Source organism: Procambarus clarkii, chromosome 84 (assembly GCF_040958095.1).
Source record: "Procambarus clarkii isolate CNS0578487 chromosome 84, FALCON_Pclarkii_2.0, whole genome shotgun sequence".
NCBI lineage: Eukaryota > Metazoa > Arthropoda > Malacostraca > Decapoda > Cambaridae > Procambarus > Procambarus clarkii.
In genome coordinates this window covers 22,486,339-22,506,942 of record NC_091233.1, presented here as the reverse complement: position 1 = coordinate 22,506,942, position 20,604 = coordinate 22,486,339, and the positions used below count along the sequence as shown (strand labels likewise).

At 44.2% G+C, this 20,604-nt stretch overlaps 1 protein-coding gene across 1 annotated transcript in view; it reads right to left on the bottom strand.

Annotated features, from left to right (window-relative positions):
- The window catches only part of LOC123774883 (voltage-dependent calcium channel subunit alpha-2/delta-3), a 366,618-nt gene that overhangs the window by 289,061 nt on the left and 56,953 nt on the right, over positions 1 to 20,604 (bottom strand). The window contains 1 exon segment of the mRNA XM_069316631.1: positions 9,416 to 9,497. Within this exon segment, the coding sequence (XP_069172732.1) occupies positions 9,416 to 9,497 (82 nt within the window).

Here is a 20,604-nt window from a genome sequence, read left to right as displayed (position 1 = left end):
ACAACCAGCCACAACCACTCACAACGACTCACAACCACCCACAACCACTCACAACCACTCACAACCACTCACAACCACCCACAACCACTCACAACCACCCACAACCACCCACAACCACTCACAACCACTCACAACCACCCACAACCACCACAACCACTCACAACCACCCACAACCACCACAACCACTCACAACCACTCACAACCACTCACAACCACTCACAACCACTCACAACCACCCACAACCACTCACAACCACTCACAACCACTCACAACCACCCACAACCAGCCACAACCACCCACAACCACTCACAACCACTCACAACCACCCACAACCAGCCACAACCACCCACAACCACCACAACCACTCACAACCACCCACAACCACCACAACCACTCACAACCACTCACAACCACTCACAACCACCCACAACCACTCACAACCACTCACAACCACTCACAACCACCCACAACCACCCACAACCACCCACAACCACCCACAACCACTCACAACCACTCACAACCACCCACAACCACTCACAACCACTCACAACCACTCACAACCACTCACAACCACCCACAACCAGCCACAACCACCCACAACCACTCACAACCACTCACAACCACCCACAACCACTCACAACCACTCACAACCACCCACAACCACTCACAACCACTCACAACCACTCACAACCACCCACAACCACTCACAACCACTCACAACCACCCACAACCACTCACAACCACTCACAACCACTCACAACCACCCACAACCACTCACAACCACTCACAACCACCCACAACCACTCACAACCACTCACAACCACTCACAACCACCCACAACCACTCACAACCACTCACAACCACCCACAACCACTCACAACCACTCACAACCACCCACAACCACTCACAACCACTCACAACCACTCACAACCACCCACAACCACTCACAACCACTCACAACCACCCACAACCACTCACAACCACTCACAACCACTCACAACCACCCACAACCAGCCACAACCACTCACAACGACTCACAACCACCCACAACCACTCACAACCACTCACAACCACTCACAACCACCCACAACCACTCACAACCACCCACAACCACCCACAACCACTCACAACCACTCACAACCACCCACAACCACCACAACCACTCACAACCACCCACAACCACCACAACCACTCACAACCACTCACAACCACTCACAACCACTCACAACCACTCACAACCACCCACAACCACTCACAACCACTCACAACCACTCACAACCACCCACAACCAGCCACAACCACCCACAACCACTCACAACCACTCACAACCACCCACAACCAGCCACAACCACCCACAACCACCACAACCACTCACAACCACCCACAACCACCACAACCACTCACAACCACTCACAACCACTCACAACCACCCACAACCACTCACAACCACTCACAACCACTCACAACCACTCACAACCACCCACAACCACCCACAACCACCCACAACCACCCACAACCACTCACAACCACTCACAACCACCCACAACCACTCACAACCACTCACAACCACTCACAACCACTCACAACCACCCACAACCAGCCACAACCACCCACAACCACTCACAACCACTCACAACCACCCACAACCACTCACAACCACTCACAACCACTCACAACCACTCACAACCACCCACAACCACTCACAACGACTCACAACCACTCACAACCACCCACAACCACTCACAACCACTCACAACCACCCACAACCACTCACAACCACTCACAACCACTCACCTGTGTCCTCTTGCTTTCTCTCAGTCTGAAGAGAGGTATTCCCCCCCTCTGTATTTTGTATGTTGGGATCATATCCCCCTCTCTGTTCCTTCTGTTCTTTATGGCTGTGAGGTTCAATGGCCTATTCTCGTAGCCTAAATTGCTTAGTTCAGGCACCAATCTTGTTTCAACTTTAGCTTTATGTTTCACAAGTTGGGGCTCCCACGCCGGCGCTGCATATTCCAGTGTTGGTCTGATGAATGTGGCGTAGATGACCCTGAAAGAGTCATGATTTAGGTTTATAAACGATGTTCTTATAGAAACTTTTCTTATTAAGACTACTCATGGCGCAGTGGATAGATCTTCGGCCTCATACGCGTGAGGTCTACGGTTCGAGCCTCCTATAGCCCAGGCGAATGGAACGATGGTGTTATATTTCCCAGCGTTGCGTATGCCGCTGATGTTATCGTGTTTATGTGTGTCGCCGGTGTGAGTGTGCGAATTATATCCACTCCCAGAGCCTTCTCTTTCTGATTTCCTGTAGTATATTAGGGGTGACACGTTGCTATACTAATTTAGACGTATTCTCCTAGATATCTCTGTAGGATCATTACCTAGCTCCTAAGCCCTGCCTCCCAAGCATCAGTAGTGTATTGTAACGACCGCTTAATAGTGATTTGTGTCATGTGTATATAGAAGCAAGACTGTGGTTACTTGGGCCGTCTCATGGGTCAATATTCTCATGGCGGCTGGGGTCAATAGGCTGGTTGATCTGCCTTTGTCTTGAAAATTGTTGATCACGTCTACTCTTCCTCTGACAATGTTGACAGGACCGACGAAACTCCTCTCTTGGCTTCAGGCCACAATAACACTTGTGAACTTTGTAGAGTTAATTTTTCAACTACATTAATGTGAAAATCATGATTAATATAGGGAAAATTCGTGATATATATATATATATATATATATATATATATATATATATATATATATATATATATATATGTCGTACCTAGTAGCCAGAACTCACTTCTCAGCCTACTATGCAAGGCCCGATTTGCCTAATAAGCCAAGTTTTCATGAATTAATGTTTTTTCGACTACCTAACCTACCTAACCTAACCTAACCTAACTTTTTCTGCTACCTAACCTAACCTAACCTATAAAGATAGGTTAGGTTAGGTTAGGTAGGGTTGGTTAGGTTTGGTCATATATCTACGTTAATTTTAACTCCAAAAAAAAAAATGGCCTCATACATAATGAAATGGGTAGCTTTATCATTTCATAAGAAAAAAATTAGAGAAAATATCTTAATTCAGTAAAACTTGGCTTATTAGGCAAATCGGGCCTTGCATAGTAGGCTGAGAAGTGCGTTCTGGCTACTAGGTACGACATATATATATATATATATATATATATATATATATATATATATATATATATATATATATATATATATATATATATATATATATATATATATATATATATACATTAGCCCTGTCCCCATAACCTCCTCCCACAGCAGCCTCCATCACCCCCCTCCCCCTTCCCTCGCCCCATAACCCCCCCCCCCCCCCTCCTCGGATAGAGAAGCACGCCTCTTAATTAAAACTTTGAGTGGACAATACCTAATTTGACTTTCACAAGACCCAGCACTACGATGTTGCGTCTTAAATGATCTTGTGTCCGCCTCCAGAGACGCTGGGAGGGAGGGAGGGAGGGAGGGAGAGATGGAAGGGGAAGGGGGTGGAAAATGAGGGAGGGAGAGGGGGAGAAAGAATGAGGGAGGGATATACACTCCTGTATACTTGAGGGTAAATCAGTATACATATCAACTACTCAGTATATATCAGCTGAGTGGTTGATATATATATATATATATATATATATATATATATATATATATATATATATATATATATATATATATATATATATATATATATATATATATATATATATATATATACATTTTCGCAGTGAATAGATCTATTAGGGAGCCGGTCGGCCGAGCAGACAGCACGCTGGACTTGTGATCCTGTGGTCCCGGGTTCGATCCCAGGCGCCGGCGAGAAACAATGGGCAGAGTTTCTTTCACCCTATGCCCCCTGTTACCTAGCAGTAAAATAGGTACCTGGGTGTTAGTCAGCTGTCACGGGCTGCTTCCTGGGGGTGGAGGCCTGGTCGAGGACCGGGCCGCGGGGACACTAAAGCCCCGAAATCATCTCAAGATAACCTTTCAAGATGACAGGGAACAGTTTGGGTTCAAAGAGAAGAGATGGAGAGAGCGCAATCAGGCTACAAATTACAGAATTTCACAAATTACAAGAGTATTATAAGTGGTGTATTACACAAGTGGTGTATTACACAAGTGGTGTATTACACAAGTGGTGTATTACACAAGTGGTGTATTACACAAGAGGTGTATTACACAAGTGGTGTATTACACAAGTGGTGTATTACACAAGTGGTGTATTACACAAGTGGTGTATTACACAAGTGGTGTATTACACAAGTGGTGTATTACACAAGTGGTGTATTACACAAGTGGTGTATTACACAAGTGGTGTATTACACAAGTGGTGTATTACACAGATAACAAGAGTCTTAGAGACATAATACACGGTTTAAGTACTCTTGTATGCCCTGAATCACTTAAGATATTATCGCACTCATTCATACGTGAATGAATGTAGAATTCAAAATTCAGAGAGATTCAGAGTGTCTTCTACAGACTGGACAAGGAAGTGGAGTAGCAATATTAGGTCTGTAAAAATTTTTATAGAATCAAAGAATCAAAACACACACGCAAATTAGTTTTTTAGAATTTAATTAAAAATAATTTTAGTGCAGTACTAAGTGAATGTAAGTCTATTTCATAGCAAATGCGGCCTTAATTAACAATAATCTAAATGAACCCCTAACAAGAACCCTCATTTAGTTATTAGCTGAAGAATAACTCCAGGTGTTTAATCGCTAAAATTCTAGAAATAAATCCTAGTGTTCTTTTTATCTTATTTCGAGAATTTATGCTATGTTAAGGTTTTAAAATTCCTTCCCCACCCTGATCTGAAACACATATGTAACTCAGGGGCCAGATTCACGAAAGTACTTACGATCGTGTACATCTTTCCTCAATCTTTGACGGCTTTGGTTACATTTATTAAACAGTTTACAAGCATGAAAACTTGCCAATCAACTGTTGTTATTGTTATAAACAGCCTCCTGGTGCTTCGGACCTCATTAACTGTTTAATAAGTGTAAACAAAGCCGCCAAAGATTGAGAAAAGATGTACAGGTTCGTAAGTGCTTTCGTGAATCTGGCTCCAGATCTTAATCTTAAGATCTATGTCGCATTCAGACCGCAATCTTAACCCCCATCCAGCTGATATCTTGTGTTCCAGTTGATATCATTGCCTAGTCTCGGAGCCTTGCACTTGTCAACATCAATCTCCATCGGATCAATCTTTCGACCGTTTCAAAAAACTACTTAGATCGCCTTGAAGTGATTTTTGAATCTTCTGAATTGAGTTCCCGACTGATAATATCATCGACCGTAAATTTGCATATATTGCTTCTAAATCCTGGTTTGATATCATATATCAATTTATGGTATATATCATACATTTATACATATATTTATATTTTATACACATATTTATACATATGAAGAAGAGAGGTCCCAGCACAGAGCCTTGAGGCACTCCACTCAACCCGTCCTCTTAAAAAGAACGTCACTTTTGGCTGGTATGCGCACTATGGCCAAATTTGGACGTAATTTGAAATGAAATCCACTCACAAAAGTGACGTTCTGTTCCGTTTTCTATTTGAGTCGCCCGGCGTACGCGCAGAGGCTATAAGGGGACACTTTAAATTAACGTTTTTCATAACGTTTTGAAACTTTATGAGAATTTCCTGCCCACCTAACCTATCAGAGGACCCTTAACTTACTGTTGTTGAAAAAAAAATCCCAAATTTATTTTCATATTTTTTTTCAATTTCAAATTACGTCCAAATTCGGCCATACGGACAAACGGCCAAAAGCGACGTTCTTTTTAAGAGGACAGGTTCCTCCACTAACAAGTGTCCCACGACTGATTTAACCCCCATTCATACCCTTGTTATATATGTTAACTAATATTAACATACACATATGTGTTTGTTAACGTATATTAACATATACATATGTATATCTGCTGATAGCTTTATGTACGACAGAATTTAATGCACATTTTCTAAGCCTTCTCCATCCAGCCCATTTTCCCTTAATCTGCCTCAACGTACAGAATACAAGGTGCTAACCTTACCAGAAATGTACAAACCCAATCAACCCAATTACCCATACCTGTCCAAGCATAGAAAATGTGGATATAGATGTGTGAACCGTTACTTTATAGTACGTCGTAATTTGCTCGTTGAGGACCGTACAAAATGAGATGTATTAGCTGGGAGGCTTGGCTTCACCAGCCTGCCAATCCTCCCAACTAATGCATCTCATGCAGGTCGGCGTTCAATCCCCCGACCGTCCACAAGTGGTTGGGCACCATTCCTTCCCCCGTCCCATCCCAAATCCTTATCCTGAGCCCTTCCAAGTGCTATATAGTCGTAATGGCTTGGCGCTCTCTCCTGATAGTTCCTTCCTTCCACCAGCCTGCCGATCTAGCTACAAGGATAGGGGGGGGGGGGTCAGCGAGCCAGCGGCTGGTCACGTGTCGTAGTGAAGCTATCCATCTCTTTAGGTCATGTTTGTCTTTCTGTAAGCCTTGAATGAATTTACGTGGGGGGGGGTTGATGGGGGTGTGGGAGGGGGGTGGAATGGTGTGTGGGGGGGAGTGGATCGATGGACTGACCTTTGTTTAGTTCAGTAATCGGGTTATGGAGCTCCTCGGTCGCAGTATATATATATATATATATATATATATATATATATATATATATATATATATATATATATATATAAATATATATATATATATATATATATATATATATATATATATATATATATATATATATATATATATATATGTCGTACCTAGTAGCCAGAACGCACTTCTCAGCCTACTATGCAAGGCCCGATTTGCCTAATAAGCCAAGTTTTCCTGAAATAATATATTTTCTCTAATTTTTTTCTTATGAAATGATAAAGCTACCCATTTCATTATGTATGAGGTCAATTTTTTTATTGGAGTTAAAATTAATGTAGATATATGACCGAACCTAACCAACCCTACCTAACCTAACCTAACCTGTCTTTATAGGTTAGGTTAGGTTAGGTAGCCGAAAAAGTTAGGTTAGGTAGGTTAGGTAGTCGAAAAAAATTAATTCATGAAAACTTGGCTTATTAGGCAAATCGGGCCTTGCATAGTAGGCTGAGAAGTGCGTTCTGGCTACTAGGTACGACATATATATATATATATATATATATATATATATATATATATATATATATATATATATATATATATATATATATATATATATATATATATGCCTATACTTGCATAAACCACAAGTGAAGATAAACAATCTTTGGACAACACCCACCAGTGGGACTCGAACCCAGAAAGCACAACTACCTTCCAGTAGCTGGCATAACTAGTATGCTTTAACCCACTACGCCATCAGACCTTACAAAAGAAGTAGATAGTTCGAGATATATATATCTCAAACATCTCTACCTCCCGAAGGTAGAGATGTTTGAGAGAGAGAGTCCCTACCTCCCGAAGAGAGAGACAACACCCAACACACTGGTGGGTGTTGTCCAAAGATTGTTTATCTTCACTTGTGGTTTATGCAAGTATAGGCTTATAAGCTGGACACGAGTTCTCTCACATTGACAGTGGCTTGACGAAAAATGCAGACTGACCCCTCACTCATCTGGTGCCTTCGGGAGGTGGAGATGTTTGAGATATATATATCTCGAACTATCTACTTCTTTTGTAAGGTCTGATGGCGTAGTGGGTTAAAGCATACTAGTTATGCCAGCTACTGGAAGGTAGTTGTGCTTTCTGGGTTCGAGTCCCACTGGTGGGTGTTGTCCAAAGATTGTTAATCTTCACTTGTGGTTTATGCAAGTATAGGCTTATAAGCTGGACACGAGTTCTCTCACATTGACAGTGGCTTGACGAAAAATGCAGACTGACCCCTCACTCATCTGGTGCCTTCGGGAGGTAGAGATGTTTGAGATATATATATCTCGAACTATCTACTTCTTTTGTAAGGTCTGATGGCGTAGTGGGTTAAAGCATACTAGTTATGCCAGCTACTGGAAGGTAGTTGTGCTTTCTGGGTTCGAGTCCCACTGGTGGGTGTTGTCCAAAGATTATATATATATATATATATATATATATTGTGTGTATGGGTGGTTGAGGGACGCAATCTCCTTTATGTATTCACCTATTGGTGCCTTCAGGATGGAGCTGTTAGCTCTTGGACCCCGCCTTCCTAATCGCTGGCTGTCTGATGTACTGATTTCTGACCAAAAAAATTCTGGCATATCTACAGTGTGTTACTGTAACTCAGGCACGCGCGCACTCACACGCACACACAGAGAGGAAGCAGCCCGTGACAGTTGTCTAACTCCCAGGTACCTATTTAATGCTAGGTAACAGAGGCATCAGTGTGAAAGAAACTCTGCCCATTGTTTCTCGCCGGGGTCGGGAATCGAACCCCGGACCACAGGATTACATGTCCATCGTGCTGTCTACTCAGCCACCTGCCCCTAATGATGTGAACCCCGTGATATCGTCTTCATCTCACTAGACATCGGGAAACTTTCTGAACGACTCATTAGTATCGGCCGAGGCGGACAGCACGCTGGACTTGTGATCCTGTGGTCCCGGGTTCGATCCCGGGCGCCGGCGAGAAACAATGGGCAGAGTTTCATTCACCCTATGCCCCTGTTACCTAGCAGTAAAATAGGTACCTGGGTGTTAGTCAGCCGTCACGGGCTGCTTCCTGGGGGGGTGGAGGCCTGGTCGAGGACCGGGCCGCGGAGACACTAAAGCCCCGAAATCATCTCAAGATAACCCCAAGAATCGCTAACAAGCAGTCCTTATAAGATAACCAAAACGGCTTCGTCTCTTCGACTTCGGAAACCGGAAACACAGAGATGTCAGAAAGAACTTTTTTTAACCTAAGAATCGTAAATAAGTGGACCTCGATGAGGAGGTTGTGGAAACACTTCAATACACAACTGTAAATGTAAATGTAAACACAGGAGTGAAAAGGCGTCACCAGTGGTGATGGAAAGGTGGGGGCCACGAGCATAAGCTCGACCCCTGCATATATAGAAACAATATTAAATAGGACCTAGAAATCCTCCCCTCTAATGCGTAATGTGTGCTTTCCTCCGAGGCTAAAAGGTCCCCCTTCGTCCAGGGAGAGGTCCCCCTTCGTCCAGGGAGAGGTCCCCCTTCGTCCAGGGAGAGGTCCCCCTTCGTCCAGCCAGAGGTCCCCCTTCGTCTAGCCAGAGGTCCCCCTTCTTCCTTACCTATTAAAAAAATGCCTCACAAGATACAAAATACAGAGACAGGCGTACTAAACGTACCTTGCTGCTGCAGTACCTACGGGCTCGCCATAGCCCGTGCTACTTGGAACTGTTTGTTCCAAGTAGCCAATCTTTAAGAACAACGTACCTTGCTTATGTCGCTGAACTGCGAGAACGCGTTCGACAGGTGATAAATGTGGTTTCCAATCTTCTTCGCCCAGAATTCGACTCTGTAAAAAAAAGGTGAAAAACAATTTTATGAGATTATGTTAACTGTTAGAAGAATAACTGTATGACAGGGGAAGCAAATGTGTAATTATATTGTCTGTCTGTCTGTTAAGGTCAGATGTTTGCCGCAAGTCTCACTAAATTTTTTGCAGGGTGACGAGTAGTAGTTAGGGGATGGTCATAGGAGGTCGACCCCCATGTTCCTTCTCCCCCCCCCCACTCCCCCTCCATACAACTAGTGTATAATCTGATGTACATTGTGTATGAGAAAATGTCTGAATGGCTGTATATTATATCTCCCTGAATGTATTCAAGGTCACAAGGTCAAAGGTCGATAATCGCAAGGTCAATGTTCAACTGTCAAGGGTCACCATTCGCCTTTTTTCACAGGGATATTCCTGCGCGCGGGCCCTAAGCCTCTGGCTGGCCCACTATGCGGGCCCTAAGCCTCTGGCTGGCCCACTGGGCGGGCCCTAAGCCTCTGGCTGGCCCACTGGGCGGACCCTAAGCCTCTGGCTGGCCCACTGGGCGGACCCTAAGCCTCTGGCTGGCCCACTGGGCGGGCCCTAAGCCTCTGGCTGGCCCACTATGCGGGCCCTAAGCCTCTGGCTGGCCCACTGGGCGGGCCCTAAGCCTCTGGCTGGCCCACTGGGCGGGCCCTAAGCCACTGGGCGGGCCCTAAGCCTCTGGGTGGCCCACTGGGCGGGCCCTAAGCCTCTGGCTGGCCCACTGGGCGGGCCCTAAGCCTCTGGCTGGCCCACTGGGCGGGCCCTAAGCCACTGGGCGGGCCCTAAGCCTCTGGCTGGCCCACTGGGCGGGCCCTAAGCCTCTGGCTGGCCCACTGGGCGGGCCCTAAGCCTCTGGCTGGCCCACTAACTGTGGCTCGTCTCAGTCTTTCTTTAACTTTGGTCTGAGTAAGATTATGTCCAATGTGCTTAACAACGTCTTCTGCAGCTGTTAAATCTCACTGTTGAAATGTTACTTCGATACTCTGCGCTTCGGTACATAATGTTGCATGGGTCTGTCGGAGATTTCTCCACAGTGCAGACATTTCCTCTCCCTACTTCCTATGCACAAGGAGTAGTATCCAAGCCTGATGCAGTGTAAGTGCACTTCTGTTTTTGCAGTGTACTGTTCCGTCACAGTAAGTGGTTCGTAGCGGGTTGAACTCCTGTTGCGACTCGCAGATCCTGTTGTTGCATCTGCTGCATTATGGTCAGTGTTCATCTACTGCATTGGTCAATCTCTAATTGTAGACTCTGTGCTAGGTAAATGACTAAATTCCCATCTTCGCTGCAAGTTTTGTGCCTCCGCCTGCAATGTCGTTCCCTAGTGTTCCTACATGACTTGACACCCGACGGATCATAAATGTTATAGCATCTATGCAAACATTGAAACTCCAAGGTCATCGAATACTCTAAGGTCGAGTCACGAGGTCAAAGGTCAACAGCCAATAGGTCAAAGGTCAACACTTGCAGGTAACTAAAACCAAAACGACTGCTGCCTAAATTATATTCATAGAGGAAATTTCAAACATAAAAGGAGAGAGAGAGAGAGAGAGAGAGAGAGAGAGAGAGAGAGAGAGAGAGAGAGAGAGACAGAGAGACAGAGAGAGAAAGAGAGAGAGAGAGAGAGAGAGAGAGGAAGAAAGAGAGAGAAAGAGAGAGAGAGAGAGAGAGAGAGAGAGAGAGAGAGAGAGAGAGAGAGGAAGAAAGAGAGAGAGAGAGAGAGAGAGAGAGAGAGAGAGAGAGAGAGAGAGAGAGAGAGAGAGGGAGCAGTAGTAGGAGTGTGTAAGAGAGAGGAGGGAGACGGGCCACCTCGCCGTGTGGATATTGATTTTTATTTAAAGTGACTGAGGATAGTGTGTGTGTAGACCAGCGGCTCCCACCCCCCTCCCTGCCTCTCTCTCTCTCTCTCTCTCTCTCTCTCTCTCTCTCTCTCTCTCTCTCTCTCTCTCTCTCTCTCTCTCTCTCTTTCTTCCTCTCTCTCTCTCTGTCTCTCTCTGTCTCTCTCTCTCTCTCTCTCTCTCTCTCTCTCTCTCTCTCTCTCTCTCTCTCTCTCTCTCTCTCTCTCTCTTTCTCTCTCTCTCTCTCTCTTTCTCTCTCTTTCTTCCTCTCTCTCTCTCTCTCTCTCTCTCTCTCTCTCTCTCTCTCTCTCTCTCTCTCTCTCTCATACCTCACTCGGATTTTCATTTTGTATTTGACCTAACCTACCGCTCCTAAGCCAAGCCTTTTCAACTGGACGGAAATGTCTTCCCGTCTAATTCATTTAAGATAGAGTTGAAGACGTTGTAACTGGAGTGAATGTAGCTGTCAGCCACCTTCCTCTCGCCCTGTTGCTCCTCAACCTAACATTGGTACTCTGGAGTATTTTGCATGTTAGGATCATGTTCCCTTTGGGTTCAGTTTCCTCGGTCTGTTGTCGTAGCTCGGCCCTCTAGGTTATCTTGAAGGTTATCTTGAGATGATTTCGGGGCTTTAGTGTCCCCGCGGCCCGGTCTTCGACCAGGCCTCCACCCCCCCCCCCAGGAAGCAGCCCGTGACAGCTGACTAACACCCAGGTACCTATTTTACTGCTAGGTAACAGGGGCATAGGGTGAAAGGAACTCTGCCCATTGTTTCTCGCCGGCGCCTGGGATCGAACCCAGGACCACAGGATCACAAGTCCAGTGTGCTGTCCGCTCGGCCGACCGGCTCCCTAGGTTCTGTCAATAGTCTTCTAGCAAATTTCTGTACTTTGTTAGAGCAACTTATGTTTTTTAATTTGGTGGGGGGAGGGGGCATTGTTGCATGCCGGCGCTGCATGCATTAGCACAAGTCTGACGTATGTTGTAAAGTGTGTTTTGAGAGTAATAACGTATTGCTTCAAGAATGTTACTCTGATATTGACTGGTTTAACATAAGCTGTCGACGGATCCTGACTTCTGCTAAGACCAATGATAGCGAGACTCCTAGATAGTTATCTTGAGGTTATCTTGAGATGATTTCGGGGCTTAGCGTCCCCGCGGCCCGGTCCTCGACCAGGCCTCCTTTTTGTTTCACCCCCCCCCCATCCCCAGGAAGCAGCCCGTAGCAGCTGTCTAACTCCCAGGTACCTATTTACTGCTAGGGGAACATATTGAACATATATTGACCTAATGGACAATTAGGTAGTTGAATTTTGTACTATTCAATTTACAGAGTCCGGAAAAAATGAAGTTAAAAACCAAACTTGAATATCCCTCGGCCTTGTATAGTACATATATGTACTATATTAGGCCTCAGATAGCAGTATTTAGGCCTAGGAAGGTTAGGTTAGGGTTTTATTAGCAAACATCAGTATATAATCGTTTCCGGTTTGTCCAAATGCAACAGTACTAATTACACACAGAAATCACAATAGCGTGATGCATCACGCTATTACCAGTCACAATAGCGTGATGCATCACGCAAAATCCTGGTTTGTGTCTCGGAGAGGCTGCAGGATCCAGTAAGTTCAGTAAAAACTTCCGGTTGCAATTCTTTTACCCTGTCGTAGCTCAGTCGCTTAAGGCAGTGTCTGGGATGCTCTCGGACGCAGGTTCGAATCCTCGTAACGGCCCTTGTGGATTTGTTCAAGGGTACCAAATTTTACTTTCTAATCGTACAGTACGTCAATATATGTACGGTGGTCTAAATAGTTACTATAAGTACTATCCAAACAAGGAATGGGCTGTCCGGTCTGCTATAGCTTATTGCTTTTTTCGGTAACCTTGCACTTGTTCGGGATGAAATCTTGAAACCATTTATCCTTCCGTGAATGCAATCTAAATGTGATTGCATTTAAATGTGTGAATGTGTGTGCGTGTGTGTGTGTAATTAGCTAAGTGTAGTTACAGGATGAGAGCTACACTCGTGGTGTCCCGTCTTCCCAGCACTCTTTGTCATATAACGCTTTGAAACTACTGACGGTCTTGGCCTCCACCACCTTCTCCCCTAACTTGTTCCAACCGTCTACCACTCTGTTGGCAAAAGGAAACCTTCTAATATATGTGCGTGTGTGTGTGTGCGTGCGTATGTGTGTGTGTATGTGTACTCGCCTGGTTGTACTCACCTAGTTGTGCTTGCGGGGGTTGAGTTCTGGCTCTTTGGTCCCACCTCTCAACTGTCAATCAACTGGTGTACAGGTTCCTGAGCCTATTGGGCTCTATCATATCTACACTTGAAACTGTGTATGGAGTCAGCCTCCACCACATCACTGCCTAATGCATTCCACCTGTTAACTACTCTGACACTGTTAAAGTTCTTTCTAACGTCTCTGTGGCTCATCTGGGTACTAAGTTTCCACCTGTGTCCCCTTGTTCGTGTCCCACCCGTGCTGAAGAGTTTGTCTTTGTCCACCCTGTCAATTCCCCTGATAATTTTGTAGGTGGTTATCATGTCTCCCCTTACTCTTCTGTTTTCCAGGGACGTGAGGTTCAGCTCCCTTAGCCTTTCCTCGTAGCTCATTCCTCTCAGTTCCGGGACGAGCCAGGTGGCATACCGCTGAATCTTTTCTAACTTTGTCCTCTGTTTAACTAGGCGTGAACTCCAGGCTGGAGCTGCATATTCCAGGATTGGTCTGACATAAGTGGTATATAAGATCCTGAACGATTCCTTATACAAGTTTCTAAAGGCAGTTCTTATGTTGGCCAGTCTAGCATATGCCGCTGATGATATTCTTTTGATGTGGGCCTCTGGGGACAGGTTCAGTGTAGTATCAACCCCCAGATCTTTCTCTCTATTTGACTCTTGCAGGATTTCACCTCCCAGATGGTACCTTGTGTTCAGCCTCCTGCTCCCTTCGCCTAATTTCAATACTTTGCACTTTCCTGAGTTGAACTTTAGAAGCCATTTTCTAGACCATTCCTCCAGTTTATCCAGGTCATCCTGTAGTCTCTGTCTATCTTCATCTGTCTTGATTCTTCTCATAATTTTTGCATCATCAGCAAACATTGAGAGGAATGAGTCTATACCCTCTGGAAGATCGTTCACATATATTAGAAACAGGATGGGTCCGAGTACAGAGCCCTGTGGGACTCCGCTGGTGACATCTCGCCACTCTGATGTCTCCCCCCTCACCGTTACTCGCTGTTTCCTGTTGCTTAAGTACTCCCTTATCCACTGGAGCACCTTCCCTTTTACTCCTGCCTGTTGCTCCAACACTTTTAACAGCCTTTTATGGGGTACTGTGTCAAAGACTTTTTGGCAGTCCAAGAAAATGCAGTCTGCCCATCCTTCTCTTTCCTGCCTAATTTTCGTTGCCTGGTCATAAAATTCTATTAAACTTGTGAGGCACGATTTACCATCTCTGAACCCATGTTGGTGGTGCGTTACAAAGTTATTTCCCTTCAGATGCTCTACGAGCCTTTTCCTCACGATCTTCTCCATCACCTTGCATGGTATGCCAGTTAGGGGAAACTGGCCTGTAGTTCAGTGCCTCTTGCCTGTCACCCTTTTTGTATATTGGGACCACGTTAGCTGTCTTCCAGCTTTCTGGTAGGTCCATGACCTGTTATACACCATAGAGAGTGGCACACTTAGTGCTTCTGCACCTTCCTTTAGTATCCATGGTGAGATTCTGTCAGGCCCAACAGCCTTTGTCACATCCAGCTCCAGCAGACACCTTTTGACCTCATCACTGGTGAGGTCAAATTCCTCCAAGGTTGCTTGGTTTGCCGCCTCCTCATTTAGTGTAGGGGCTTCTCCTTGTTCTATTGTGGAGACCTCCTGGAATCTCTTGTTGAGTTCTTCACACACCTCCTTGTCATTCTCTGTGTATCTGTTCTCGCCTTTTCTCAGTTTCATCACTTGTTCCTTCACTGCTGTTTTCCTCCTGATATGGCTGTGGAGCAGCTTTGGTTGGGTCTTGGCTTTACTCACGATGTCATTTTCAAACTGTCTCTCTGCTTCCCTCCTCACTCTGAGGTACTCATATCTGGCCCTCTGGTATCTCTCCCTGCCCTTTGCGTGTGTGTGTGTGTGTGTGTGTGTGTGTGTGTGTGTGTGTGTGTGTGTGTGTGTGTGTGTGTGTGTGTGTGTGTGCGTGTGTGCGCGTGTGTGTGCGTGTGTGTGTGTGTGTGTGTGTGTGTGTGTGTGTGTGCGTGCGTGTGAACTCACCTAGTTGTGCTTGCGGGGGTGGAGCTCTGGCTCTTTGGTCCCGCCTCTCAACCGTCAATCAACAGGTGTACAGGTTCCTGAGCCTATTGGGCTCTATCATATCTACATTTGAAACGGTGTATGGAGTCAGCCTCCACCACATCACTGCCTAATGTATTCCACCTCTTAACTACTCTGACACTGAAGAAGTTCTTTCTAACGTTCACGTGTGTGTGCGTGCGTGCGTGCGTGTGTGTGTGTGTGTGTGTGTGTGTGTGTGTGTGTGTGTGTGTGTGTGTGTGTGTGTGTGTGTGTGTGTGTGTGTGTGTTTGTGTGTGTTTGAGCTCTTAGCGGCCTGCAGGATCGAGCTTTAGCTATGGGATGCCAGTAAGTCATTCAAGATCAAGGGCCAGATTCACGAAGCAGTTACTCAAGCACTTACGAACCTGTACATCTTTTCTCAATCTTTGGCGGCTTTGTTTACAATTATTAAACAGTTAATGAGCTCCGAAGCACCAGGAGGCTGTTTATAACAATAACAACAGTTGATTGGCAAGTTTTCATGCTTGTAAACTGTTTAATAAATGTAACCAAAGCCGTCAAAGATTGAAGAAAGATGTACACGTTCGTTAGTGCTTGTGTAACTGCTTCGTGAATCAGGCCCCAGAGCTAGAGACATACTGAAGGACATGTGAAGCTTCTTTCAGCATCCATAGTGATTGTCTTGCCCAACTGCTTTCATTTCATCTGGTGTTGAAAGTTGATTCAAGTTCAAGGTTTCCCGTTTTCTATGAGATTATTCAGATATTTCATCTGTTGATTCGCTCTAAATGTAATTTTTTTTCATATTTTCTTTTCTGATAGGCTTCTTATTTTTATATATTCGTTTCTATCTCTGTTGCATCTATTGCTGTGAACAACTAGTCTATTGCTTCATCTTTATCCTTCTCTCTCTCTCTCTCTCTCTCTCTCTCTCTCTCTCTCTCTCTCTCTCTCTCTCTCTCTCTCTCTCTCTCTCTCTCTCTCTCTCTGTCTCTCTCTCTCTCTCTCTCTCTCTCTCTCTCTCTCTCTCTCTCTCTCTCTCTCTCTCTCTCTCTCTCTCTCTCTCTCTCTCTCTCTCTCCATTCTTCTTTCCCCTTCTTTCGTTAAATTATCTTTCCTGCCTAAACGTTCTCGCTCTTCCACCTCCTCTTATCTCCCTGTTATCTTCTCTCTTCTCTCCTTATTTCTCATTTCCTTGTCCTTATCTACATTTAGATGTGCAATATATATTCAATTGTTCATAGTTGATCAATCATTGAGAGAGAGAGAGAGAGAGAGAGAGAGAGAGAGAGAGAGAGAGAGAGAGAGAGAGAGAGAGAGAGAGAGAGAGAGAGAGAGAGAGAGAGACATCTCTTAGTCTGATACAGGGTGATGCCTGAGCCAAGTACAGATTACATACAGGGTGACACAGAAGTGTTATCTGGGTTTAAAGTTTCACATAGTCACTTTGCCTTGATTTATTGAACATGTGAACATTGTGAGAGGACATGTTCCGGACGTAGGTGATGTGAGTAATGAATAATAGCTGATGGGGAAGATTGACTCTCTCTCTCTCTCTCTCTCTCTCTCTCTCTCTCTCTCTCTCTCTCTCTCTCTCTCTCTCTCTCTCTCTCTCTCTCTCTCTCTCTCACGAACGAAGTCGTTACTTACAGGGAAGCGATCCGGTCAGACCTGCCAATGTTAGCAAAGAACACGCTCAATTACTACTTTGGTACAAATAATTTTGAGGAGATTTTAGCTCCTGGGCCCCCGCCGACACCCTATACAAGTGACCCTTGTAGTGACCACTGTGGTTATTGATTAATGTAAGGCCAGATTAGTCGCCAAATTTAAAGCTAGGCCTATCTATCTATCTATCTATCTATATATATATATATATATATATATATATATATATATATATATATATATATATATATATATATATATATATATATGTTAATTCATCACGTGGTAATTTTCGTGATTTACACACACACACACATACACAGGGCGCCGGTGGCTGTGTGGATAGCACGCTGGACACGTAATCCTGAGGCCCGGGTTCGATTCCCGGCGCCGGCGAGAAACATAAATGGGCAAAGTTTCTTTCACCCTGATGCACTGTTACCTAGCAGTAAATAGGTACCTGGGAGTTAGACAGAGGTTACGGACTGCTTCCTGGGTGTGTGGGGGGGGAGGAATTTGTTAGTAGTTAGTAAACAGTTGATTGACAGTTGAGAGGCGGGACCAAAGAGCCAAAGCTCAACCCCCGCAAGCACAATTAGGTGAGTACAATTAGGTGAGTACACACACACACACACACACACACACACACACACACACACACACACACACACACACACACACTGCCGAACTTTGTATGTTGACTGATGTAGGTTATGTGACCAACATGGATCTTATGGATGCATATGTGTACGTGTGTACTTGCGTGCGTATGTATGTGTGCGTATATAGGTGTTTGCGTGCGTATGTGTGTGTGTGTGTGCGTGTATGGGTGCTTGCGTGCAAAGAGCCACAGAAAATCCAGATAATATAATTTTGGACTGAATAACACGAAGGCGCTCAGCTATCATATATTCTACCCATGTTATCCTTGACCTGCCTAGCCCCATATACCCACTTCAGGGGCTCGAACCTGGGTCGAGGCAGGAACCCTAGGACTTCACCCACGACCCCAGCAGGGGTCGTACTCACCCCCCCCCCCTGTGAGTGTTGGCAGTTTAACGACTCCTTAACTACTATACCAGCCTTTCTTAACTATGCCAGCCTTTCTTAACTATGTCAGCCTTTTTTAACTATGTCAGCCTTTCTTAACTATGCCAGACTTTCTTAACTATGCCAGACTTTCTTAACTATGCCAGCCTTTCTTAACTATGTCAGCCTTTCTTAACTATACCAGCCTTTCTTAACTATGCCAGACTTTCTTAACTATGCCAGCCTTTCTTAACTATGCCAGCCTTTCTTAACTATACCAGCCTTTTTTAACTATGCCAGACTTTCTTAACTATGCCAGACTTTCTTAACTATGTCAGCCTTTCTTAACTATGTCAGCCTTTCTTAACTATACCAGCCTTTCTTAACTATGCCAGACTTTCTTAACTATGCCAGCCTTTCTTAACTATGTCAGCCTTTCTTAACTATGTCAGCCTTTCTTAACTATACCAGCCTTTCTTAACTATGTCAGCCTTTTTTAACTATGCCAGACTTTCTTAACTATACCAGCCTTTCTTAACTATGTCAGCCTTTCTTAACTATGTCAGCCTTTCTTAACTATGTTAGCCTTTTTTAACTATGCCAGACTTTCTTAACTATGCCAGACTTTCTTAACTATGCCAGACTTTCTTAACTATACCAGCCTTTCTTAACTATGTCAGCCTTTCGTAACTATGTCAGCCTTTCTTAACTATGTCAGCCTTTTTTAACTATGCCAGACTTTCTTAACTATGCCAGACTTTCTTAACTATGCCAGACTTTCTTAACTATGTCAGCCTTTCTTAACTATGTCAGCCTTTCTTAACTATACCAGCCTTTCTTAACTATGCCAGACTTTCTTAACTATGCCAGACTTTCTTAACTATGCCAGACTTTCTTAACTATGCCAGACTTTCTTAACTATGTCAGCCTTTCTTAACTATGCCAGACTTTCTTAACTATGCCAGACTTTCTTAACTATGCCAGACTTTCTTAACTATGTCAGCCTTTCTTAACTATGTCAGCCTTTCTTAACTATACCAGCCTTTCTTAACTATACCAGACTTTCTTAACTATGCCAGCCTTTCTTAACTATGCCAGACTTTCTTAACTATACCAGCCTTTCTTAACTATGCCAGACTTTCTTAACTATGTCAGCCTTTCTTAACTATGTCAGCCTTTCTTAACTATACCAGCCTTTCTTAACTATACCAGACTTTCTTAACTATGCCAGACTTTCTTAACTATGCCAGACTTTCTTAACTATGTCAGCCTTTCTTAACTATACCAGCCTTTCTTAACTATGCCAGACTTTCTTAACTATGCCAGCCTTTCTTAACTATGCCAGACTTTCTTAACTATACCAGCCTTTCTTAACTATGCCAGACTTTCTTAACTATGCCAGACTTTCTTAACTATACCAGCCTTTCTTAACTATGCCAGACTTTCTTAACTATACCAGCCTTTCTTAACTATGCCAGACTTTCTTAACTATGTCAGCCTTTCTTAACTATGCCAGACTTTCTTAACTATACCAGCCTTTCTTAACTATGCCAGCCTTTCTTAACTATGCCAGACTTTCTTAACTATGCCAGCCTTTCTTAACTATACCAGCCTTTCTTAACTATGTCAGACTTTCTTAACTATGTCAGCCTTTCTTAACTATGCCAGACTTTCTTAACTATACCAGCCTTTCTTAACTATGCCAGACTTTCTTCACTATGCCAGACTTTCTTAACTATACCAGCCTTTCTTAACTATGTCAGCCTTTCTTAACTATACCAGCCTTTCTTAACTATGTCAGCCTTTCTTAACTATACCAGCCTTTCTTAACTATGCCAGACTTTCTTAACTATGCCAGCCTTTCTTAACTATGCCAGACTTTCTTAACTATGCCAGACTTTCTTAACTATACCAGCCTTTCTTAACTATGCCAGACTTTCTTAACTATGCCAGCCTTTCTTAACTATGTCAGCCTTTCTTAACTATACCAGCCTTTCTTAACTATGCCAGACTTTCTTAACTATGCCAGCCTTTCTTAACTATGTCAGACTTTCTTAACTATGTCAGCCTTTCTTAACTATACCAGCCTTTCTTAACTATGCCAGACTTTCTTAACTATGCCAGACTTTCTTAACTATACCAGCCTTTCTTAACTATGCCAGCCTTTCTTAACTATGCCAGCCTTTCTTAACTATACCAGCCTTTCTTAACTATGTCAGCCTTTCTTAACTATGCCAGACTTTCTTAACTATACCAGCCTTTCTTAACTATGCCA